General features: G+C 43.8%; 1 protein-coding gene across 1 annotated transcript in view; it reads left to right on the forward strand.

Moving 5' to 3' along the window:
- The window catches only part of TOP1 (DNA topoisomerase I), a 289068-nt gene that overhangs the window by 213480 nt on the left and 53928 nt on the right, over positions 1 to 21660 (forward strand). Inside the window, exons 15-17 of the mRNA XM_078652157.1 lie at positions 2513 to 2698; positions 10188 to 10256; positions 10648 to 10762. Coding sequence (XP_078508283.1) covers positions 2513 to 2698; positions 10188 to 10256; positions 10648 to 10762 — 370 coding nt within the window. The remainder of the gene's footprint in view (positions 1 to 2512; positions 2699 to 10187; positions 10257 to 10647; positions 10763 to 21660) is intronic.

The raw sequence follows: 21660 nt of genomic DNA on the forward strand, positions 1-21660 counted from the left end.
GTTATAGATTCTACGAATTCCTAATTTGCACAGACTTCTAATATTTTTTACTTTTGGTTTATAAAACTCCCTTGTGTTCAAATTTCTGGTTTATTAGACCGATATCGGGCACCCAGCAGTGGTCATGTCACAGTTTGTTGTTATTCTATATTCGTTCGTTTTATGAAATGCAAAAGATGTATAAGACAATCGGAGATTTAAGCGGTAGTCGGGGTGGTGCCTGGTTCATGTTTGGTTATGAGTCACACAAACAAAAAATTGTTTTGTGTTGTACCCACTAGTAATTTACTTAATTTAATATTGTGGGTATAGTCATTAGGGATCTCTAGCTATATGTCTAGCTGACAGAGTATATCCTTAACTAACAGAGTATATCCTTATTCTATGTTAAGGGCATCCTCCCTGGGGCACACAATTTCACATACCTTAAGCTTTGGAATCGGCCTCCCTGTTCCTCCGTGCTGTTCTCCTCCTCTCGATCAGAAGTGAAAAGTCTAATGGGAGAAACAGCGTCTTTATACTGCCCCTTCCTAATCTGACCTAATCTTGTTTTAGGTATGAAGGGTAGGAGGATTACAAGGCTTCAGGATATTTTTTAAATTGTAAAGAACTCACATTTGTTTAGCACAATCTCCTGCGGGCAATGAGACTTTTTTTAAAGTTTTGAAACTAAAAAAATAAGCTGTCTGTTGAAGGGGGTTCTACCAGGGCACAGGCGAAAAACACTTGATACTGCAGTCCTATGCAATAGGAAATGGATCCTTACCCAGCAGTTTGCTCATCTTATGTGACCTAATGTTCCTTCTATTCAACAAAACTCTGACACACTAGTCATAGCAACGCCATGCTATGGCTGTTCCCCATAGTGCTTAATCCTGAAAATACTGGAGGGAATTCTGATGTACGCAGTGCTAGTAATAATGGTTTATTCATTTGTCAAACCCATGACAGTTAACCAGGCATCTGATTCAAGCCTGAACAGGTGCAATTTGTCATGTTTTTTTATTCTGGCAGAGGGGCACATAGACATCCCTTTTGTATAGGCTCCTCTGCTACAGTTCAACATCACTCCTTTCTCTTCCTATGTTCCTGGCTGTCACTTGGCAACAGTGGCTTTCTGCTGGGTATGGAGAGAATGAAACAACTTGCAGTCTAGTTAGTTGTGGAAAATCGACATGCATAGAACTAGAGTATGTTTGAAATAAAAAATATTGAATTCAAATTTTAGCTGCTTTTATTTGCCCTTAAAAAATGGCACTTTGTGTATTTTCAAACTCTTTCTGAGCCACACACGGCAGGCTCGTGTAGGTGTTAGTTTAGAAGAACAAAGGACTGTGGAAAGGCCTTGGAAATGTTTGTGAATACCCACGACTGTAGTTTAACTCATTTTCATTGTGTTAGCTTTGCAAAAACCCTGAAATGGTATCTCTGTGCTCACCACAGCACTCGCCAGCAAACTGAATGTTAAACAGACTAGCTTATCTCTGGTGGATCTCGGCACACCCGCAGCCAGGACTCCATAAGCCTGCAGGTTAAGATAACGAAAAAGGCAACCGGCCTTTACCATTTATGCTCCCAGAATGTGGAACAACATCACAGTATCTATCTGGAACACCCCAGCACTGCTGCTAAATAGGAAAGAGCTGTTGACCCGCCTCCTTAAAGAATGGCACATCAAAGTGCATTAACCATCCACAACCCAACTTAATCTTCTATTACTCTTTGATTTTTTGCTGGTATTTCACCATACACAGTCCTCCACTGCCTGCTGGCTAGTTTTCAACTATGGAAATGCCAGTTAATACGGACCCAAAGCATTCTATTCCGTCCTTAAGCAAAATAACTGAAAGTGAATGTTGTCCTCAGAAGACCTGCTATCCCAACCAGCAGCGTGTTGACTCTTACTGAGTTATAGGGAACTAAATAATAATAGAACCACAGCTACTCTGATCCTCAACTACTACAAGCATCCTTATCTACTCTGTTGGCTCTTTGAAACTAGTGCTGAAAGGTACAGGACTGCCAGCACTGCAAGGCGATACCAATCGGAATGTACATATTTAAATGTGTAACCTAGAATTGGATTACGAATCTTGGGAGCCAACTGTTTCTGTGGGACAGGTACAAGTAAGTAACTTTACCATATTTTCTATGCCTCACTAGGGAATTAACATAAAATATGATTTAAAAGACCTATTTCATTAAAAAAAAAAAGAGGACCCTTGGAGTTAACTCATTGGACACAGAAGGGTTAGGTTTAGTGGCAAATTACTTTATCTCCATCTTCTGCTTAAACTATGTACTTGATAAGACCCAGAAGATGTATTTATCTGTTGCAAATCACTACATACTTCAAGACAACAGATCTATGGTTTGAGCAACTTCTCAAAATACCACAAGTTGTTGCAATCAGCACACTTTTGCAGCATAAATGATTCAAGTCTTTGTATAGCTGATTCACTAACTTATGTTCTTGTTTTTTCTTTCTCCCTACCCCGATTGCCTTCTGAAGCTTGCTTTGAGAGCTGGTAACGAGAAAGAGGAAGGCGAAACTGCAGACACTGTAGGTTGTTGCTCGTTAAGAGTGGAACATATTAAACTTTACCCCGAGAATGATGGTCAGGAGTTTGTGGTGGAATTTGACTTCCTTGGTAAAGATTCCATCCGATACTACAACAAAGTTCCTGTCGAGAAGAGGGTAAGAATGCTCAACATGGTGACATCACTTAACTTGAATTCACAAACATTTAACACCTAAATCATTAGATGTCTTTTCTGTAACAATCTTCCACAATTAGGTTGAGGAATGAATCATTGACAGTTTTTGGTTCTTTGTCTCTGCTTATTTGGTGTCCCCTGGTCTGCATATTCTAGTTTTCCTTTCCTGCTTTCCTCTGCAGCTGTTCATCCTGGTGGTTTAGTTGCACATGTACCTGTCTCCTGTCAGCAGCTTCGTATCCTCTCCAGTGAAAATGTGTTTAAGCAGTGTCCTATTTTAATTAAAGTTGAATCTTGCAGGATCCCACCAAGATATACATGTGTATCTGTACACTTGAGAAGCTTATCGGGCCAAATTACTTTGCATAATTATTGAAATGAGGTGGGGAAAGTGCCGAATTTGCAAATCAATCCAATAATGTAATATCCTATGGAGACTACTAGACAAGTATCCTAGAACGTTTCATGCCTTAAGGGGGATGATGCTTGCTTCCCAATGTTGTAGAGTACCACGTCTAATTGATAATTATTGACCCCAGCAATACTTTCTAAAACAGAAGCAGATATCATTGTGGGAGCGTAACCTGTATTGCTCCATAATGTAGGCCTTTCTCCATATTTTTACAGTCAAAAGCCAAACTGACAACTTGTTGTTTTTTTTTTCTTTTTTTTTTTTTAAAGTAAACTATTAGGATATCAAACCATCATTGTAGGACCAAAATCCTACGATATTAACATATTTTGGAAAATGGTTAAAATTCAAATGTAATACGTTTTTTATAAGCTGATAACAGGAAAGCCATTGAGAGTTGCTAACTCTTGATTTCCCACACATACACAGGACCCTGGACACACCAACAGGACCACAGAGTATTTTCACATAGGTATTTGTTTTATGGAGACAATTTTAAACCACACAAGTTACAATTCTGTATACATGTTCTATTGAACAAATCTCACTTCGAGGTAGTGCTAGAGCTCAGTGATTAGGAGACCTGATTTTACTTTGAACTTCTCATCAAGCTTTTGAAGATCAACTATGAAGGGGGACTTTAAAGACGTGTTGGCACAGGAAACAGTCAATTTAAATGACCTAATTTCTACACCACAGACCACATCCTATTTGCCTGATGGTCTAAATGTTCTGGATTACACAGCAGTGCAGAAAGATTAAGGAACCTGCCTCTTCTTGTAGGTGCCCCGGACATGGAACGACTGTAGTAAAGTGCACCTTTTTGAAATGGTCATCCCCACTTTGTACCTGGATTTTGATGCAATTTTGACAGAATTGCACTGGATTCCTGCTATCTAGCTCCCCAGTTCCAGATCTTACCTAAAACTGTACACTTGTTACCCCAATTGGCAATATCTTTAGCACAAAAAACCAAAAAGGTGGTGGAGGGTCCGAGGGGAGATGTTTTTATAGACCCACTAGTACCTAGTCCCCCAACTAACCACGAAAACACACGAGAGGTACTACAAGTCTGAAGAAAGAAAGAGATATATATATATATATCTCACTGGAACCTAATAGTGTCCCATTTTATACCCAGACCACACAGTTGATCTAAAGAGTTAACATTGTTATACCCAAGAACGTGAGAGAAAGAGAAGATACAGAGTATGAGGAAAAAGTACCCATCAGCCCACTCATAAGTGGAATCTCGTCATCTGGGTATGTTAGTGTTGGCAAATGGTGTCCTGTAGGCTCTTCCTCGGAAACGGATTTCGAGGTTGCCTAATGCCGGACCCAAAACTTTCCACCAACAGATGGCAGTATATGAGCGGGAGGGGCTAGAAGTTTGCAGTGCTCAAAAGAAGAAAAAGGAAAATGATCCACGTGATTTTAAAAATACCTACAATGATGTCATAAAAAACTTTATTGGGTCTGACCATCAAAGTGGTATGGTTAAAAACAGTACAATGATAGCATGCAAGGAATTGCTACCCACCAGATATGTTATTCGGTCAACATGTTTCAGCCTAGAAACGGCTTTCGTCAGGACCTCTAAGGTGCTACTGCAACACTTACTTTCAGTGATGTGATGTGTGATCTACACCCGCTTTCCAAAATTAAAAATGGTGTATCTTCTCCTGTATATACAATGTAAGAAACAAAAACAAACACAAAAAGCAGAACAGGATTATAAGTATACAGTTTTGTGTATCTCTTATCTCTGTAGTGTAGCTATATTCAATCATTAGTAGGACACTCACCCTAATTGCAGGGAGAGAAAACCTCACCTCACCTGGCCACTGCTCAGGATAGAAGGAGGCCACGCACTGGAAATAAACAAGTGAATTTTTAAAGTTAAATCCAGAAGCAGTCAAAAAAGGGAAAAAGGGTTTAAAAGCATCTTTATTGGTGATACACATGGGAGAGCAAAATGGCAAGCGCAGATTTGCATTGCATCAGGAAAGAAGGCGCCTGGTTAGAAACTGACTTGGCTAGCATGCGCTTTCCTGCATAGTAAATAGAGCAGCTAAAAACCCAAAATGTCAGAGACCAACGACGCCTGCTCCTATGCTATCAAATGGTACTTTCAAAGAGCAGAATACCTACAGCATCTATCTGAGTGGACCGCAGTCACTCACCTCTCCGTCGTTGCCTCGGGGTAGAAGATGAGCCGAGGGGGAGGCGGTGATTCAAGGTTGTCCGCGGTTTAAGTATGCAAAGTGGCGGACCTGAAAGGGAGCTGTCGCCAAAAAGGATGCGATTGGTTTACAGCATCCTGGAGGTCAGGGCCAATGGCAGCCGACCTCTAATTGAGCCAAACCATCAACACGCGGGGACCAATCGGAGCAAGCAGCTCAAGCGGAAATGGTTGTTGACAGCGCGTGGCAGAATTACCAAGTATACAACGAGCAGATCTCGGAAGTAAAACTGTTCACAGGAAAACATTCAACTTAACAGATGGTTCAGTAACGATTGTAATAACTATCATTAAACTTGTGATTTCAGATAGAAGCAGACTCACACTATGTCGGCGGCGGACCTCGGAGAAAACTCCTGTCAGGGACGTCCCTATAGGCTCACGCATAGTTTGCTGCTAAGCCAATCAGTAACGTCCATTAGTTTGTTAACATATGTCCGCTTTTTTGGGGAAAATGAGTGTTGTAAGTCGCTGATGTTAACCAAATCACAGCTCGTATTGGACTCAAATATTGAAATAGAGTCTGTCTTAGCGCGCATACTCTGGAATGTTTTTAGGCAGTTACGAGTTAACAAAGTCGGCACAGTGACCGAATGGTTGAAAGGTCGTGCAAACTCGTGCAAAAGTGTCACAATGTATTAATGCAATATGATCATACAGAATCAATAACAACAACAGCAAGGGCGTTGATGTGACGGGGCCTCCAAAATACACAATTGGTCTCGTAGTAGTGAGCCTGATGTGGGGACCAAGGCAGGTGTGGATTCGTGTGGGAGAACCCGCATGGCTAGATATTACGGAGGCCAGTAGCGCCCGCTGGAATAAAAAAGCAAATCCAGCCGTATGTCAGAAAAAATGTTTAAAAGAGGCCAGAAAATTTTTTCTTATTTGTTCTTAATTCTCTCATTGGTTAGAAACCGTAAAGAGAGAGTATTTCACCAATTAAGGCTATTCTCTTATCATTATTGATGAGAAAGTGGGTGAGCCTTTTTCAGATAGCATGAAATCAGATGTAGTTAGGTGTATACCCATGGGTGCGTTCAGGTGTACATTCACAGCTGCATCCATGGAATGTCATCGTTCAGTCCCTCCGTGTCACTGCAGAGTTTGTAGACCCATCTTTGCTCTTTCCTTAATAGAAACAGTGAAACATCAGTGACGTGACTTGGTATATAAGGTTGTTCCAAAACCAGCCACCTAAGGTCGTCAGGATTGTGTCTTTTGTCAAGAAAGTGCGTGGTGAGCCGTGTTGCCTGTTTTTTGCGCCTCATAGTGCTCATATGTTCTTGGATGCGCAATTTCACTTTTCTTGTGGTCATTCCTATATACCTTAAACCACAAGGGCAGGTAATCTGGTAAATGACTCTTTCACTATTGCAGTTGGTGTGGCGTTTTAGTTGCCATGGTCGGGTAGTGCCAATGTCTACTGCGAGAGTCTTTGTGGTTAGTGGACACACTGAGCAATTTCCGCAAGGATGATGTCCTTGCACTGGTGGTAAATTCCAGAGGGTGGGTGTTGATTCCCCCACTTCTTGTCGAGGTCTTGTGTGGACCAGGGAGTCTCTCAAGTTGTTCCCTCTTTTAAATGAGAAGAGTGGAATAGGAATGTTCTCACCCGAGCTATTCAGGATGCGCCACCTCTTTCTGATCATCTTCTGAATCTTAGAAGATGATGTATTATACGTAGTCACACATACCAGCCTATCCAGGGGTGGTTTTATTGACTGGGGGTTCCAACAAAGCTTCGCGATGGTTGTTCGCAGCGCGTTTCAGAGAAGTGCGGACTAGAGTGTTCGGGTAACGCCGCATTCTCAGCTTGGTGGAGAGATCTTTCGCTTTTAGACGGAAATCTGTTATGTTAGAACAATTCCTCCGGACCCTCAGGAACTGCCCAAACGGGAGGTTTTCTCGGAGGGAACGGGGGTGATGGCTGTCAAATCTCAGCAATGAGTTACGAGCCATAGGTTTGCGATAAAGAGAACTGGCCAGATGCCCCTCTTGTGGGAAGATAACAAGATCCAAAAAGGGGAGCTCTGTCCTACTGTATTCTACAGTGAACCTTAGATATGAATTCTGACCGTTCAACCACTCCTGAAAAAGCAAGAGGGATGGTACATCACCGCGCCAGACGACAAGGATGTCGTCAATGTACCTCTTCCACATCAATTGATGATGATGTGGGTTGTTGTTACTCAGTACATGATGGGTTTCAAAATGGTGGACGTACAAATTTGCCAGACTAGGCGCAAATTTGCTGCCCATCGATGTCCCCGATATTTGCAAATATAGGGATTCCTCAAATGCAAAAAAAATTTCGGTCATGGCAATCCGAGCCAGTTCCATGACAAAATGAATGGGTGTTGCCAAGTCAGAAGGAAAGTTCTCCAATAGTTCTTGTACAGTTTGTAATGTTTCAGCTTGAGGTATACAGGTGTACAATGATTCGACATCGAAACTAGCTAGAATGTCAGTATTGATGTCGAAGAGAACCTCAGGTAATGTACGTAGAACGTCTTTTGTGTCCTGAAGGTATGTAGGCATTGTTTTGACAATGGGACTCAAAAAGACATCGACAAAAGTGGACAAGGGTTCGAGCAAAGATCCAATACCCTGATGGGTACTTTTTCCTCATACTCTGTATCTTCTCTTTCTCTCACGTTCTTGGGTATAACAATGTTAACTCTTTAGATCAACTGTGTGGTCTGGGTATAAAATGGGACACTATTAGGTTCCAGTGAGAGATATATATATATATCTCTTTCTTTCTTCAGACTTGTAGTACCTCTCGTGTGTTTTCGTTAATATCTTTAGCACCCCTGCAAGTACCTAGTAAATGGTACCCCTGGTACCTATGTCAGGGAGACTAAATACTGCAGCCCTTAGGGACCCTCTTTATGGTGCCACCCTAAGGGACCCCTCTTCACACTCATGCATTTCGTTGAACGTCAGTCACACTAAGGCATCTATGATGTCCATCAAATATGGCCACAACAGTTAACTTCCAGGACTACCAGTGAGTTCTCAAGTTCTGTGCAGTATAGGGGTTGGGAAAAGAGGCGCCCTTGGAGTTTTTAATACAGGCAACATTACATTTTCCATGACTATGCAGAACTAATCCTAAATTATTTTGTAACTTTATCAGGTTGGAAGCTCAACAAACCAATGGTTCCTCCCACTTTCTTTCTTGATGATCTAGTTTGGCAATCCTGCACGTTTCTGTTTTAAGGAATTGTGTTAAATATATTTGAGTGGGACGGGTATGCTCAGACGTGAGTCCTGTGCTCTCCATGCCACTGGAATCAAGCTATCCTAGCTGAAGAAGGCTGAAAGCCCAAAACCGGTCCTAGGATGCTTGTTTCCAGTCCAGGGAGGATCTGGCTTGGCAGTTCGGGCTGGACTGTTCCCATGGGGCACAGGGTCAAGACTGATTTGCATATGGCTGGGTTCAAACTGGAATGGATTGGTGAGCAAAAAAAGATGGATTTAGGCCCAGATCTCTGTACTGGGGTGAATGTATGACATTGTTCTGCATTCTGTCCATCAATAGTTCTTTTTGCGCCAGTGTAAACTGAGCATGCATCAAACTACATTTGTATACAAGCCCTTGAAAACATCTGTAGCTATACATTACTGTGTTTTGTGGTGTCTATTCTCAAAGGCTTCTCTTGGGATTCCCTGCCCAGTCATTTTAATTGAAGTACCTCACTATAAAGATAACAAACACCAGACAGCTGTAATTGCTAATAACTTGTGTACACTCTGCCATTTGTTGTATAGCCTTGTATTTGTGCTTAGTACACAATTTTAGTTTTTGGTTTTTTTTTCTCCCCTCCTGGTTTGAGCAGCAATGACCCATCTTTCCTCCAAACCCTAGAGAATAATTTCCTAAAAAGATTACTGATGATCCCAAAAAGCGCCCCTACGGCATTTTGCCATTCTGAGGTAGGGGTTGACTTTTTTTTTTCGGATCGAATAAACATCGATCCATTGATACTCTGGGCGAAAGTTTGGCTGACGGAGGAGTTAAAGCTCACAAGAGAAATTATTAAGGAGTGCATGTTACTGGATAATGCAGAGGCTATTCCATGGCTTCGTTTTGTGAAAAGAACATTTTATGATATTGGCTTAGGGAATTTTTGACAGCCCTAACAGTATAGATACAAGCACAAAATTGATTATAAAAAATGCATATCGCGCTGAGCTTGATAAACGCCGCTGGTCAGCAAGGCGATTATTTCGCACGAGCCGACTTTTTTATATCAGCAATTTTACTTGTCTTTTACCTGGAATGTACAATTTAGAATTTTGTTGACTAGATTTAGGCTTTGCACATTGCACTTTTAAGGGGCCTTTCCTAAACAGGCCGGATGGTTCAATAACCTTCCATCTGCCCCTGTGACAACCTGTCCCAACAAAGTACCCTGCACTTTACCCTTTTTTGTGCACTTTACAAGGTCCCAAGAGCTCTGTTTCTTATACCACTCTTAAGACATCAGACCATGTAACTTTCAGGAGGGTTTTAACTTTTTGTTATCTTTGTCTACTGATGTAACTTGTATGGCTGTTTTAAATTTTATCAGGATGGCACTATCAATAAGGAAACAATACGAAATGTAATCAAATTCTGGCATCTCCTTTTAGGAATTGTTTTTTAAACCGTTCTGGAATTTTTAATATATGTTTTATATGGTTTTATTGGACATTCATGTATATAAACTTTCCATGTGTGATTCATGTACGTTATACTTGTATGGTTAATTTTAACCGAATAAAGTTATTCTTGACTTGACCCATCATTCCTTTCTTCTTTTCTAGGTATTCAAGAATCTTCAGCTGTTTATGGAAGGAAAACAACCAGAGGACGACCTGTTTGACCGGCTAAATGTAAGTAGTGATGTGGGTCAGCTGACTGTATTTTGTCTGAAAGTCTGTTTAAAGGCCATGGATAGTATAATAATACATTTGAATCTTCGTCCTCTGTGGCTTGTAGCCTGGTTGGCAGCCTTTCCAGTACCTCTTTTTTCTGTCTATACAAACCCTATCTTAATACAAAAGGCTGAAGTAATAGACTAGTCAATCAATGCCTCTAGTACCAAATGGGTATGCTACGGTATGGGAAATATATGCAGTATTGGTAAATGTGATGTTTGGTATGTTAGTTTGATAGCTTTGGATTAAAAGGACATGGAAAGTGGGCATGGCTGATACTGGGAGGTAGTGGACTTTTATCAAGATGTCTCCAGTGTGGTGACAAAACATTGTCTTGTTCTTACAGACTAGTATTTTAAATAAACATCTCCAGGACCTGATGGAAGGATTGACGGCAAAGGTTTTCCGTACTTACAACGCCTCCATTACTCTGCAACAACAGCTGAAGGAGCTCACCAACCGTAAGACTTCTATAAATCTTCTACTGTTTTAAAGATTTGGTTCAATTTCTTTTTCTCTTCCAGTGGATCCTCAATAGTCATAAGCACATGAATATTCCCGCCCATGCGCGGGACCCCGGAATCACAATCCTATATGTGATATATAATAAAAAAGCGAATGCAGCCTTCCATACACTAGCGCTGACTAATACTGTAAGGACTCCCCTGTATATAATAAATAATACATTAAAAACCAGGGAAAAATTGTAAATAAAAAAATAGACCATTTACGCTAGTTTGCATCCATTTATAATATACACCCATTGGTAGTGCACAAGAGAAAACCATCAAAGTTTAAAAAAAAAAAAAACAACCATAGTTAAATATACACAGATTGACCTCACATTGTCTTCAGAAATTCTTGTGCAGCAATTTCCGATACAAAGTACTGTTTTTTTTCTTTATAAATCACTTAACTTAGCGGGGTTTAAGAGGAACGGCTTACCCCCTTTGGCCTGGAGTGCTGAGATCAACTGATGCAATCTCCATCTTTGTTGGACTGTAGCCTGGCAAAAATCTAGGCGTACGAAAAAATCACACCCCTTACCAGACCAACGCCTATCTGGCCTAGCCAGATCATATAGTGCCTCACGTAACAGGTAATTATTCAGGCAAATTGAAATTGCCCTAGGCCTTTCCTCAGGCTTTCCCCCAGACCCCCCTGTTCTCACACGCTGCACAAATGGAAATCTAAGTGCCCTGATATCTGTCTCCCAGTTCCAGTCCTTCAGATCAGGGAAGGCTTCCTTAAACAGATCGATAATAAATTGTCTAACATCCTTCCCTGTTCTCGGTAACCCCCAAGACACGAAGATTGTTCCGTCTTGATCGATTTTCAAGATTGGTTAGTTTCCAATCAATATCCTCTTGTTTTTTGTAAAGCTACGATCATCGACTGCTGCTGAGCCAACAGATCTTCCACCCCTGAGATCCGCTCTTCTGCCTCCACAATCAGAGTTATTTCCGCACATGATTTGGCTATGCGGCAGACAGTATTTAGCAGTTTGCGAACCGCACACTGAGTTCGCAGCCCTTCAGGCTTTGTTTCTTCCCTATGGGCCATAATCACCTTATAGATTGTGTTCAACGTAATCTCCCCATCAAGCTCCATAGGAAAACTAGCATTGGTTTCTACGTGATCAGGCTGAGGGGGGGGTGAGCGATCCCATACAGGCTGACCTGCAGGAGTCCGCATCTCTAGAGAAAGAGGATTGCCCGAGTCTTGTACTTATCTAACAGTCTCTTGATTTGAGTGCTCCATCTAGGGTTGTCGTCCTCTGGGTGTGACTCCATTTCATCCCCCAGTCGCCCACTGCACTCACATTGTCGTTATCATTCTCTGATAGATTTGAGAGGTCTGACATGGAATAGAATTTTCGTCCTGAGCCAGCGGATTCAGCATCATTCAGCCGGTCAGGTGAAGGATTCCTGTTCTGTGCATTCAATAAGCTCAATGAAGCCTCTCCTGTGGCTAATGAACCTCCCACGGCCATCAAGTTTGGGCTCCTGCATAAGCCATAGTCTAAAACATTGCCCTCGAGCCTCTCTTGATCCGTCATGACAGAGGTAATAGTGCTGGGGGTAGGAGTCACATTGTTACACTCCATTGTGTTAATCCCCACATCTTCTGCAACAATTATAGTTGAAACTGGTTTAAATCTTTTCTGACCAGCCGCCGGCAAATGATCTGGGCGCCTCCTTTTTCTGCTGATATGTCGCCGCTAGAGGTGGGGGTGCCCCAAGGTTCCATTCTTAGCCCCATGCTGTTTAACATCTTTATGGCCCCTCTGGCGGCGGTTGCGGAATCCTTTGGCGCCCAGATCATATCCTATGCTGACGATACCCAGCTTCTGTTCACATGTGACAGAGGTGGGACTTTCGATGGCATACGGATTAGGGACTGTCTCGATGCTGTCTTCGAGTGGTTCCGATGTCAGGGTCTCAAATGCAACTCCGATAAATCGGAGTTGCTTTTTTTTGGCTGCACTCCCGATCCTAGCTGGAAGGCCTGGTGGCCACAGGATATGTTCCCCCCGGATAATGCCTCTGTCAAGGCGAAAAACCTTGGAATTCTGATTGATAGTGACTTATCCTTTAGGCCCCATATCATCGGGCTTTCAGGGAAATGCTTTGGCATTCTCAGGATGCTTAGGAAATTTCTTCCTTTGCTGTCACTTCACCACAAAAAAACCATCGTGCAGGCTCTAATAGGGTCGCGTTTGGATTATGCGAATGCCCTCTATTTGGGTCTACCCAAATATCTTTTGACCCGCCTGCAAGTGGTGCAGAATTCTGCGGCTCGAGCCATTTTCGGACTCCCGAGACGGGCCAATGCCGCTGAGTTACTCAAAGCTTTGCATTGGTTGCCCATCTCTAAGAGAATCCTATTCAAAAGCCTAACTTTGGGTTCGAGGCATATGGGCTGCAGATGGTACATTTATGAATAGATCGCCATCTGGTGTTGGGCTCCGATGATTGCACTTGTTTTTCTTCTGGAGAAGTCTTTGTCGTCATCGATGACTCCTCCTCTAGGTGCTAGTGCGCATGGGCATCGGCTCCATCCTTAGATTGTTTTTTTCCGCCATCGGGTTCGGATGAGGATCGAAGCGCTCCGGATCGACTTTGATAAAGAAAGTGATATTCGGCGCGTAACCATTTCCAATTCGACGGTATTGTTATCGAACGCGACTACACTTCCATCTCGATGCGTTTCGAAGAACGACGACTACGGGAAGACCAGCTCGACGTAGTCCAGCCGGAGTCCATGGAAAGGACTCCATTCAAAAAATGTCCAGCGTGTGGTGCTAAGTTCCCACACAAGGACCTACACGAGGTGTGCAACCTCTGCTTGTCCCCTGAACACGAATCCAGGGACTGGGAGGCCTGTGCAGCATTTTCCTCAAAATCGACGATTAGAAACCGTCGAGCCCGAAGACACGAGGTATCGAGAATGCAGTCACAAGCAATCCCGGAGCTGTTCGAGGACCAGCACCCAGAAGAGGAGGAAGAAGAGGCCGACGAGGCGGGGTCTGAAGTGGACGAGTCCGACGTCGAGGAAATCGACGTCCAACAAACCGTGAGTGACGACGTCCCTTTACCAAAGAACAGACCCCGCACGGTGTCGACCCCGCCCTCGAGCCCGGTCAGACAACCGAAAAAAGTTTCCGACGCCCCGCCTTCGGGCCCGGCAACGAAACCGAAACACTCGGTCTCCCATCATGGTGGTTCCGATAAACGACCCACCCCGACATCGACACCGAAGCTCCATATCAAGGAAAGCTCGAAGTCGAAACAGTCCATGTCGACACCGAAGACACCCTCGACACCGAAGACATCGGATCCGAATAAAATCTCGGTGCCGAAAATACAAATGGACAGTCAGAAGAAAAAACACCTTTCGGACCCGAAAACTCCGGTACCGACACAGGAATATAAAACCGATCCTAATGTTTATTGATCCACAAACTGGCAAGGTAGTCACAGAACTACCCAAAAAGAGGAAAAATGAACAATCGGACGACAAAACTCCTCCGAAGAAGAGAACCATGGGGACAAATACAACTCCTCCCCCTTCCCCACATCCTAGAGACACACCCTCTTCTCCTATTCCTCACAATAGGCCAGCTATTCATCCCACACGACCATCTACACCTACAACAGATGTAGAAAGTGACACAGGGGAGGGAGAGCATCCTGGGGATGATGAAGACACAATCCCAGAGGACGCAGACCCATGGGAACAGTACAATGTAGGGTCAGATAACGATAACGACCCTGAATTGTATCCGTCAAAACCTTCACCTCCTGATGATAATACTGGGTTTGCACAACTCATTGATAGAGCAGCAAAATACCACAAGGTAGAACTACATGCAGAACCTCAAATAGAGGATTTCCTATTAGAAACACTACCGGCTGCACAAAAAACATCAGGAACACTACCAATGCTTAAGGGCCTTCTCAATCACACATCAGAGATATTCAAAGACCCGGTGAGGGCTAGGGTACTGAACCCAAGAATTAAAAAGAAATATAGGGCAGCTCCAAAAGACCCAATATTCATCAAGGGACAAATTCCTCTAGACTCACTAGTGGTCACAAACGCTCGTAAGAGAGCAAACTCTTTATCTACAGGAGAAGCTCCACCTCCTGACAGAGTCTAAGCTAATAGATGCTTCTGGCAAGAGAGTTGCATCTCAAGCGGCAAACAGCTGGCGCATAGCTAATACACAGGCACTACTTGCAAGGTATGACAGAGCGCATTATGATGAGTTAGAGAAACTCATCACACATCTCCCTAAAGAACATCAAAAGAGGGCAGATCAACTCATACAGGAAGGGAAGTTAATTACTAACACTTCAATCAAGTGCGCCCTAGACGCGGCAGACACTGCAGCAAGATCCATAAACACAAGCATCATGTTAAGGAGACATGCATGGCTCAGGGTTTCAGGGTTCAAACAAGAGGTGCAAACTTCATTACTGAACCAACCTTTTGATGAGAAAACACTTTTCGGCACAGGGACAGATGAGGCCTTAGAAAAGATGAAAAAGGATACGGAAACGGCTAAATCAATGGGAGCATTGCAACAGCCGACCCAAAGAGGTTCCTTTCGTAGGTCCGCCTATAGAGGAGGATCTAAAAATACAGGTACAAGCCAGCAACAAACCTCTTTTACACCGACATCACCCAGAGGTAATTCTAGAGGTAGTTACAGAGGTAACAACAGCAAGGGTAGAGGACGCGGAAACAACAACAACAACCGCAACTCTCCAACCCCAAAGCAGTGACTTCATACAGCTCCCCCCCAGACCATATAACACCGGTCGGGGGACGCCTATCACAGTTCCTACCTGTCTGGGAAAACATCACATCAGACAGGTGGGTGAGACAAATTATCCAACATGGTTATTGCCTGGAACTCACATCTACCCCACCAAACATCCCCCCCAAAAAGCGTCCAATGAAACAAGATCACTTAACACTGTTAAAACAAGAAGTACTATCTCTGCTACAAAAGCATGCCATAGAGAAGGTTCCAAAGCAACAACAAGGAACAGGAGTATACTCCCTATACTTCCTAATTCCAAAAAAGGATGGGTCTCTAAGGCCAATACTAGACCTAAGACCTCTCAACGCATACATAAATTCGGAACATTTCCACATGGTCACGCTCCAACAAGTACTTCCTTTACTGAAGAAAGGGGACTTTCTTTCTACACTGGATCTAAAAGACGCTTACTTTCATATCCCGATTCACAAAGCCCACAGGAAATATCTACGGTTTGTGGTAGAAGGACAACATTATCAGTTCAAAGTACTTCCGTTTGGTGTCACGACGGCGCCAAGGGTGTTCACAAAATGCCTAGCGGTGGTTGCAGCCCACCTAAGAAGACAACAAATACATGTCTTCCCATACTTGGACGACTGGCTAATAAAGGCCAAGTCACAAAAAGAATGTCTTCAGAACACACAGAAGACAATTCACATGCTGCACCAACTAGGGTTCACTGTGAACTACACAAAGTCACACCTGCAACCAAGCAAGGTTCAACAATATTTAGGGGCTACTATAGACACAGAAAAAGCCAAAGTATACCCCAATCCAGTCAGGATCCAGACAATGCTTACAATTATTCAAAAATTTCAGCCACAACACTCATTAACAGCAAGAGTGTTCATGCAGCTATTAGGGATGATGTCATACTGCATACTGCTAATACCATATGCCAAACTACAAATGCGTCCGCTACAAGAATGTTTAGCGACACAGTGGAATCAGGCTCAAGGACAGATTACAGATCTGGTGTTGGTAGACGACCGCACACACCGCTCTCTGAAGTGGTGGAACACAACAAACATTGCCACGGGGCGGTCGTTCCTAGAACCAATTCCACAGATGACAATAACAGCGGACGCATCGCTCACGGGATGGGGAGCGCATATGGAGAAATATACAGTACAAGGAAGATGGAGTGTGCAGGAAAGAAGGCTGCACATCAATCATCTAGAACTACTAGCAGTGTTTCTGGCATTGAAAGCCTTTCAAATGCATGTTAACAACAAAGCAGTCCTGATCAGAACAGACAACATGACAGCAATGTATTATATTCAAAAACAGAGGGGGACGCACTCTCTCCAACTATCCAGACTAGCGCAGGAAATTTGGAGATGGGCCATTCCTCAAAACATCTATCTGTTAGCAGAACACCTACCAGGAGTTCAAAACCAGATGGCAGACATCTTAAGCAGACAGTCCGAACAAATACACGAATGGGAACTGCACCAACAAATACTGCAACCATTCTTCCAAAGATGGGGACAACCAGAGATAGATCTCTTTGCCACTCATCAGAACGCAAAATGCCAAAGCTTCGTGTCCAGGTACCCACACCACCTGTCGCAGGGCAATGCGTTATGGATAAATTGGTCCAACAAATTTGCATACGCTTTTCCCCCTCTCCCACTAATCCCATTAGTGGTCAGAAAGCTGCAACAACACTCAATGACCATGATACTAGTGGCACCCACGTGGGCACGACAACCGTGGTTCACCACGCTCTTGCAACTCTCACGTGCCACACCAAAAGCTAAGAATTCTACCCATGCAACTTACACAGAACCATGGAGAAATAATGCACCCAGATCCCACACAACTGAACTTAGCGATCTGGCTCCTGAAATCCTAGAATTTGGGTACTTGGATCTACCCCCAAATTGCATGGAGATAATTAAGCAAGCGCGACGTCCCACCACCAGAGCATGCTACGCAGCTAAGTGGAAGAGGTTTGCTATATACTGTACCACTAATAATATCAACCCTCTGGACGTATCAACAAAGGAGATTATTTGACACTTACAGCAATGTAATCTCGCATACACATCTATCAGAGTACATCTAGCAGCTATAACAGCGTACCTACAAAACAGGCAGCACATATCCCTGTTTAGAGTGCCAGCGATAAAAGCCTTCATGGAAGGCCTTAAGAGAGTCATTCCACCAAGATTACCACCTTCCCCGGTCTGGAACCTCAACGTAGTACTCACCAGACTAATGGGACCACCTTTCGAACCTATGCATAGGTGTGAAATACAATTCCTTACATGGAAGGTGGCCTTTCTTATAGCCATTACCTCACTCAGGAGAGTAAGTGAATTACAGGCATTGACAATACAAGAACCATTCCTACAATTACATCAGAATAAAGTGGTTCTTAGAACAAACCCAAAGTTCTTGCCTAAAGTAATTTCAGCATTTCACATCAATCAACCGGTGGAACTACCAGTCTTTTTCCCAAAGCCACAGACGGTAGCAAAAAGGGCCCTACATACACTAGATGTCAAAAGGGCCATTTTGTACTACATAGAAAGGACACAAAATTTCAGGAAAACTAAACAACTATTTGTAGCATTTTCCCCAACACATAAGGGCAATCCTATCTCTAAAGCAGGCATCGCTAGATGGATTGTAAGATGTATACAAATATGTTACATAAAAGCAAAGAGGACATTAACTGTTCCTCCTAGAGCTCATTCTACACGTAAGCTAGGAGCATCTATGGCATTCTTAGGAAACATTCCTCTAGATGACATATGCAGAGCAGCAACTTGGTCTACACCACATACCTTTACAAAGCACTACTGTGTTGATGTGCAGGCTACACAACAAGCCAGAGTGGGCCAAGCTGTATTAAAAACTCTATTTCAAACAGTTGCGACAGACACGGGTGACCACCGCTAGGGAGGTAACTGCTGTATAATCTATTCATAAATGTACCATCTGCAGCCCATATGCCTCGAACGGAATATGCTACTTACCAGTATGCATCTGTTCTTGGCATAGAGGGCTGCAGAGTGGTACATGCCCTCCCTGCCTCCCCGGAAACCAGTGTCTGTCCCTACATTGTCTTATTTAGATACATTTACATGGGCATATCTTTATGTATTATACTACACTACTCCATCTAACCCTACTATGGCAAAACAATCTAAGGATGGAGCTGATGCCCGTGCGCACTAGCACCTAGAGGAGGAGTCATCGATGACGACAAAGACTTCTCCAGAAGAAAAACAAGTGCAATCATCCGAGCCCAACACCAGATGGCGATCTATTCATAAATGTACCACTCTGCAGCCCTCTATGCCAAGAACAGATGCATACTGGTAAGTAGCATATTCCTTTTTAAAGCCCTTCACGGTATCGGCCCTAAGTATATTGGGAAACGCTTCTCTTTTTACCTGCCTAGCAGGGCTTTACGATCTGCTTCTTTGGCCAAAGTGGCTGTGCCTGCCATTAAGCGTTCCAGAACTGGAGGCCGGGCTTTCCGGTATCTGGCTTCGCGGGGCTGGAACGAGCTACCTCTGGTTTTACGAAGGGCAAGTAACCTTCTTGTTTTTAGGAAGGAATTAAAGACTTGGCTCTTTTCTGCATAGGGTTTCTTTAGCTTTTTTCTCTACAGTTTTTAGTTGTTGTGTTACGCTGTATCAAGTTCTCTTCGCTAAAACACCGGGATGCTCTTTGGAGTAGCCGTGCGCTATAGAAGAAAATAAATAACGTAACATAACATTGTTGCCACCTGCTTCTCCTAGTACTGACAATGAGGGCTGGTTCACATGGCGCTCCCCCGGCTTACTTTCTAATTTCTTTTGAAATATAGCAGGTACAGTTCTTTCTCAACGAGGGGTACCTTGTTTCCGGCTTCTGCTGCACTGTAGCGTGGTTTCATCCACAGCCAAAGCCTCAGAATCTGCTCTTGTGCCCAAATCTGCCGTGTCTTGAGCCTGTTCCACAGCGCGTCTCGCGTTTTGCCGCCCGACTCAGTCTACCGGTTGTGATGGGGCTGTGCACGTCCCAACGTTAGGCACCTCCGTCATCCCGGTAGCCGCGGCTGCTGCCCCTCAAGTCTTCGCCCCTCTCCCGCTCTCCTTCGGAGCCATTTTCAAAAGACTTTCCCTTCCAAATAATGCAGCTTGAGCGGGAGCAGATTGAACCTTAGTGCCGAGCACGCCTACAACACAACCGCCGACGCAGCTGCAGCCGCTTGCGATGCCGCTTCTCCAGTTACTCCGCTGCCGAATCGCCACCAGGCAATGGAGGCACCGCACCTCATAGAAAGAATTCCGGTATGCTGAAGCTGGCGAGTGTCGGCGCTAAATCCAGGGAGTAACCGCCAGAGCATAACACCACGTTCTACCAACCCCAACCGGTTACAAGCACAATGGGTGTAGCGGTGATCACGGGTGAAAGACTACGCTAGGGATAGGTATGAAATATGAGAGGATGATCTCTGACTGGTGTGGTGGATCACGGGCGGGCTTTGGGGGCGGCTCACTATCACTACCCATCACTGAGGACATGGTCCTTACGCCTCTATTGGGGTGGAGGGGGATGGGGGTTGGGTGGGCTAGAGGGTGGGGGGGAGCATGTGGGTGGGGGGTTGTAAATGGGCAGGGCGAAAAAAAATAATCCATGAGTACATTAAGAGGAGGAGCATAAATTGGTTCTAGGCACACATTCTACAAGGTCAAAAATACAGGGAGAACTGTTGGGGGACAGTGGTAATTACGGTGGCATCCGCCTTTGTTCTTTGAATGTTAGGGGCCTAAATCATCTTAATAAAGACAGCGGGTCGCGAGTGAGCTGCAGATGCTGCAGTGTGACTTGATATGCCTTCAGGAAACCCATATAGCGTGGGGTAAAAGAAAAGTATTACTAGATCTGAGTTACACTGTATTGGTTAGCACTGAGCAATCTATTACCTCGCTGGGAGTTTCAATTTTAGCGAAAAAACATATTCAAAGCACAGGTAGACCACTAGCGGATAAACAAGGGAGGTGGGCTATAGTTGAATGTAGTATGAGGAATCAGAAACTCACGGTTTGCTCTATATATGGATCTGAATTTAGAATGGCTCAATGAAGAACTGGCTGCATGGTCCACTCCACTAATTATCTGTGGTGATTTTAAACATACACCTTGGCCCTAAATCCTTACAAAATAGCAGCTATAGGTACACCGGGAGGAAGCCAAGGGTTTCTAAGGCACTTCAATCTCTTCTGGGTGTTCATGGGTTGGTGGATGTGTGGGCCACTTTGCGAGGGGAGGAGCCTGGGTACACCTCCTATTCCTGCCCCTATCAGAAACTTGTAAGATTAGATTACTTTTTAGCTCCACCGCATTTACTGGTGGGTGGTGGAATATAGGTGTACCCACGGGTTACTTCCGATCATGGTCCCCTGGTGTTCACTTTAGCGCTTACTAGGACTGAATCTAGACCACAAGTTTTTTCTTTTGATAGGAAATTGTTAGATGTGAAGTTTGTAGCTCATATGGAAGAGTGGATTGAGGGTTTCTTATCCATTAATCGCGGTAGTGCAGGGACAGGTTGTGTATGGGATACTTTTAAAGCCGCATTTAGGGGTGAAGCTTTAAGCTTTGGCCTGTATAAGCAAAAACAAATGCGGATAACACTGCAGGAATTATATTCGTCTCTGACGGGGCTGATGGAAAACTTATGCTGGGCATACAAGCTGGTTTAGATATTGTTGATCTCTTAACTGAAGTGGCCAGATGCAAGGCTAAAATAAATCTCCACTGGAGTAAAGAAACAGCTAAGAAATATGTGAGTAAGGAACAATTGAACTATGAATATGGGGAGGCCAGTGGACGGTGTCTTGCACAAAAGCTCAGATCTAAAGAGGCTGTCCAGAGGATTAGCGCTATAACTGACTCCAGAGGTTATTTAGTAGAAACTGAGATCCTTGAGGTGTTTCATGACTTATGAAGAATTGTATACTGGGGAATACTATGATCCGCAAATGGGGGAGTCTCTGATACAGCGGTTTTGTGATAACTTGG

This window comes from Lissotriton helveticus, chromosome 7, assembly GCF_964261635.1.
Source record: "Lissotriton helveticus chromosome 7, aLisHel1.1, whole genome shotgun sequence".
NCBI classification, from domain to species: Eukaryota; Metazoa; Chordata; class Amphibia; order Caudata; family Salamandridae; genus Lissotriton; species Lissotriton helveticus.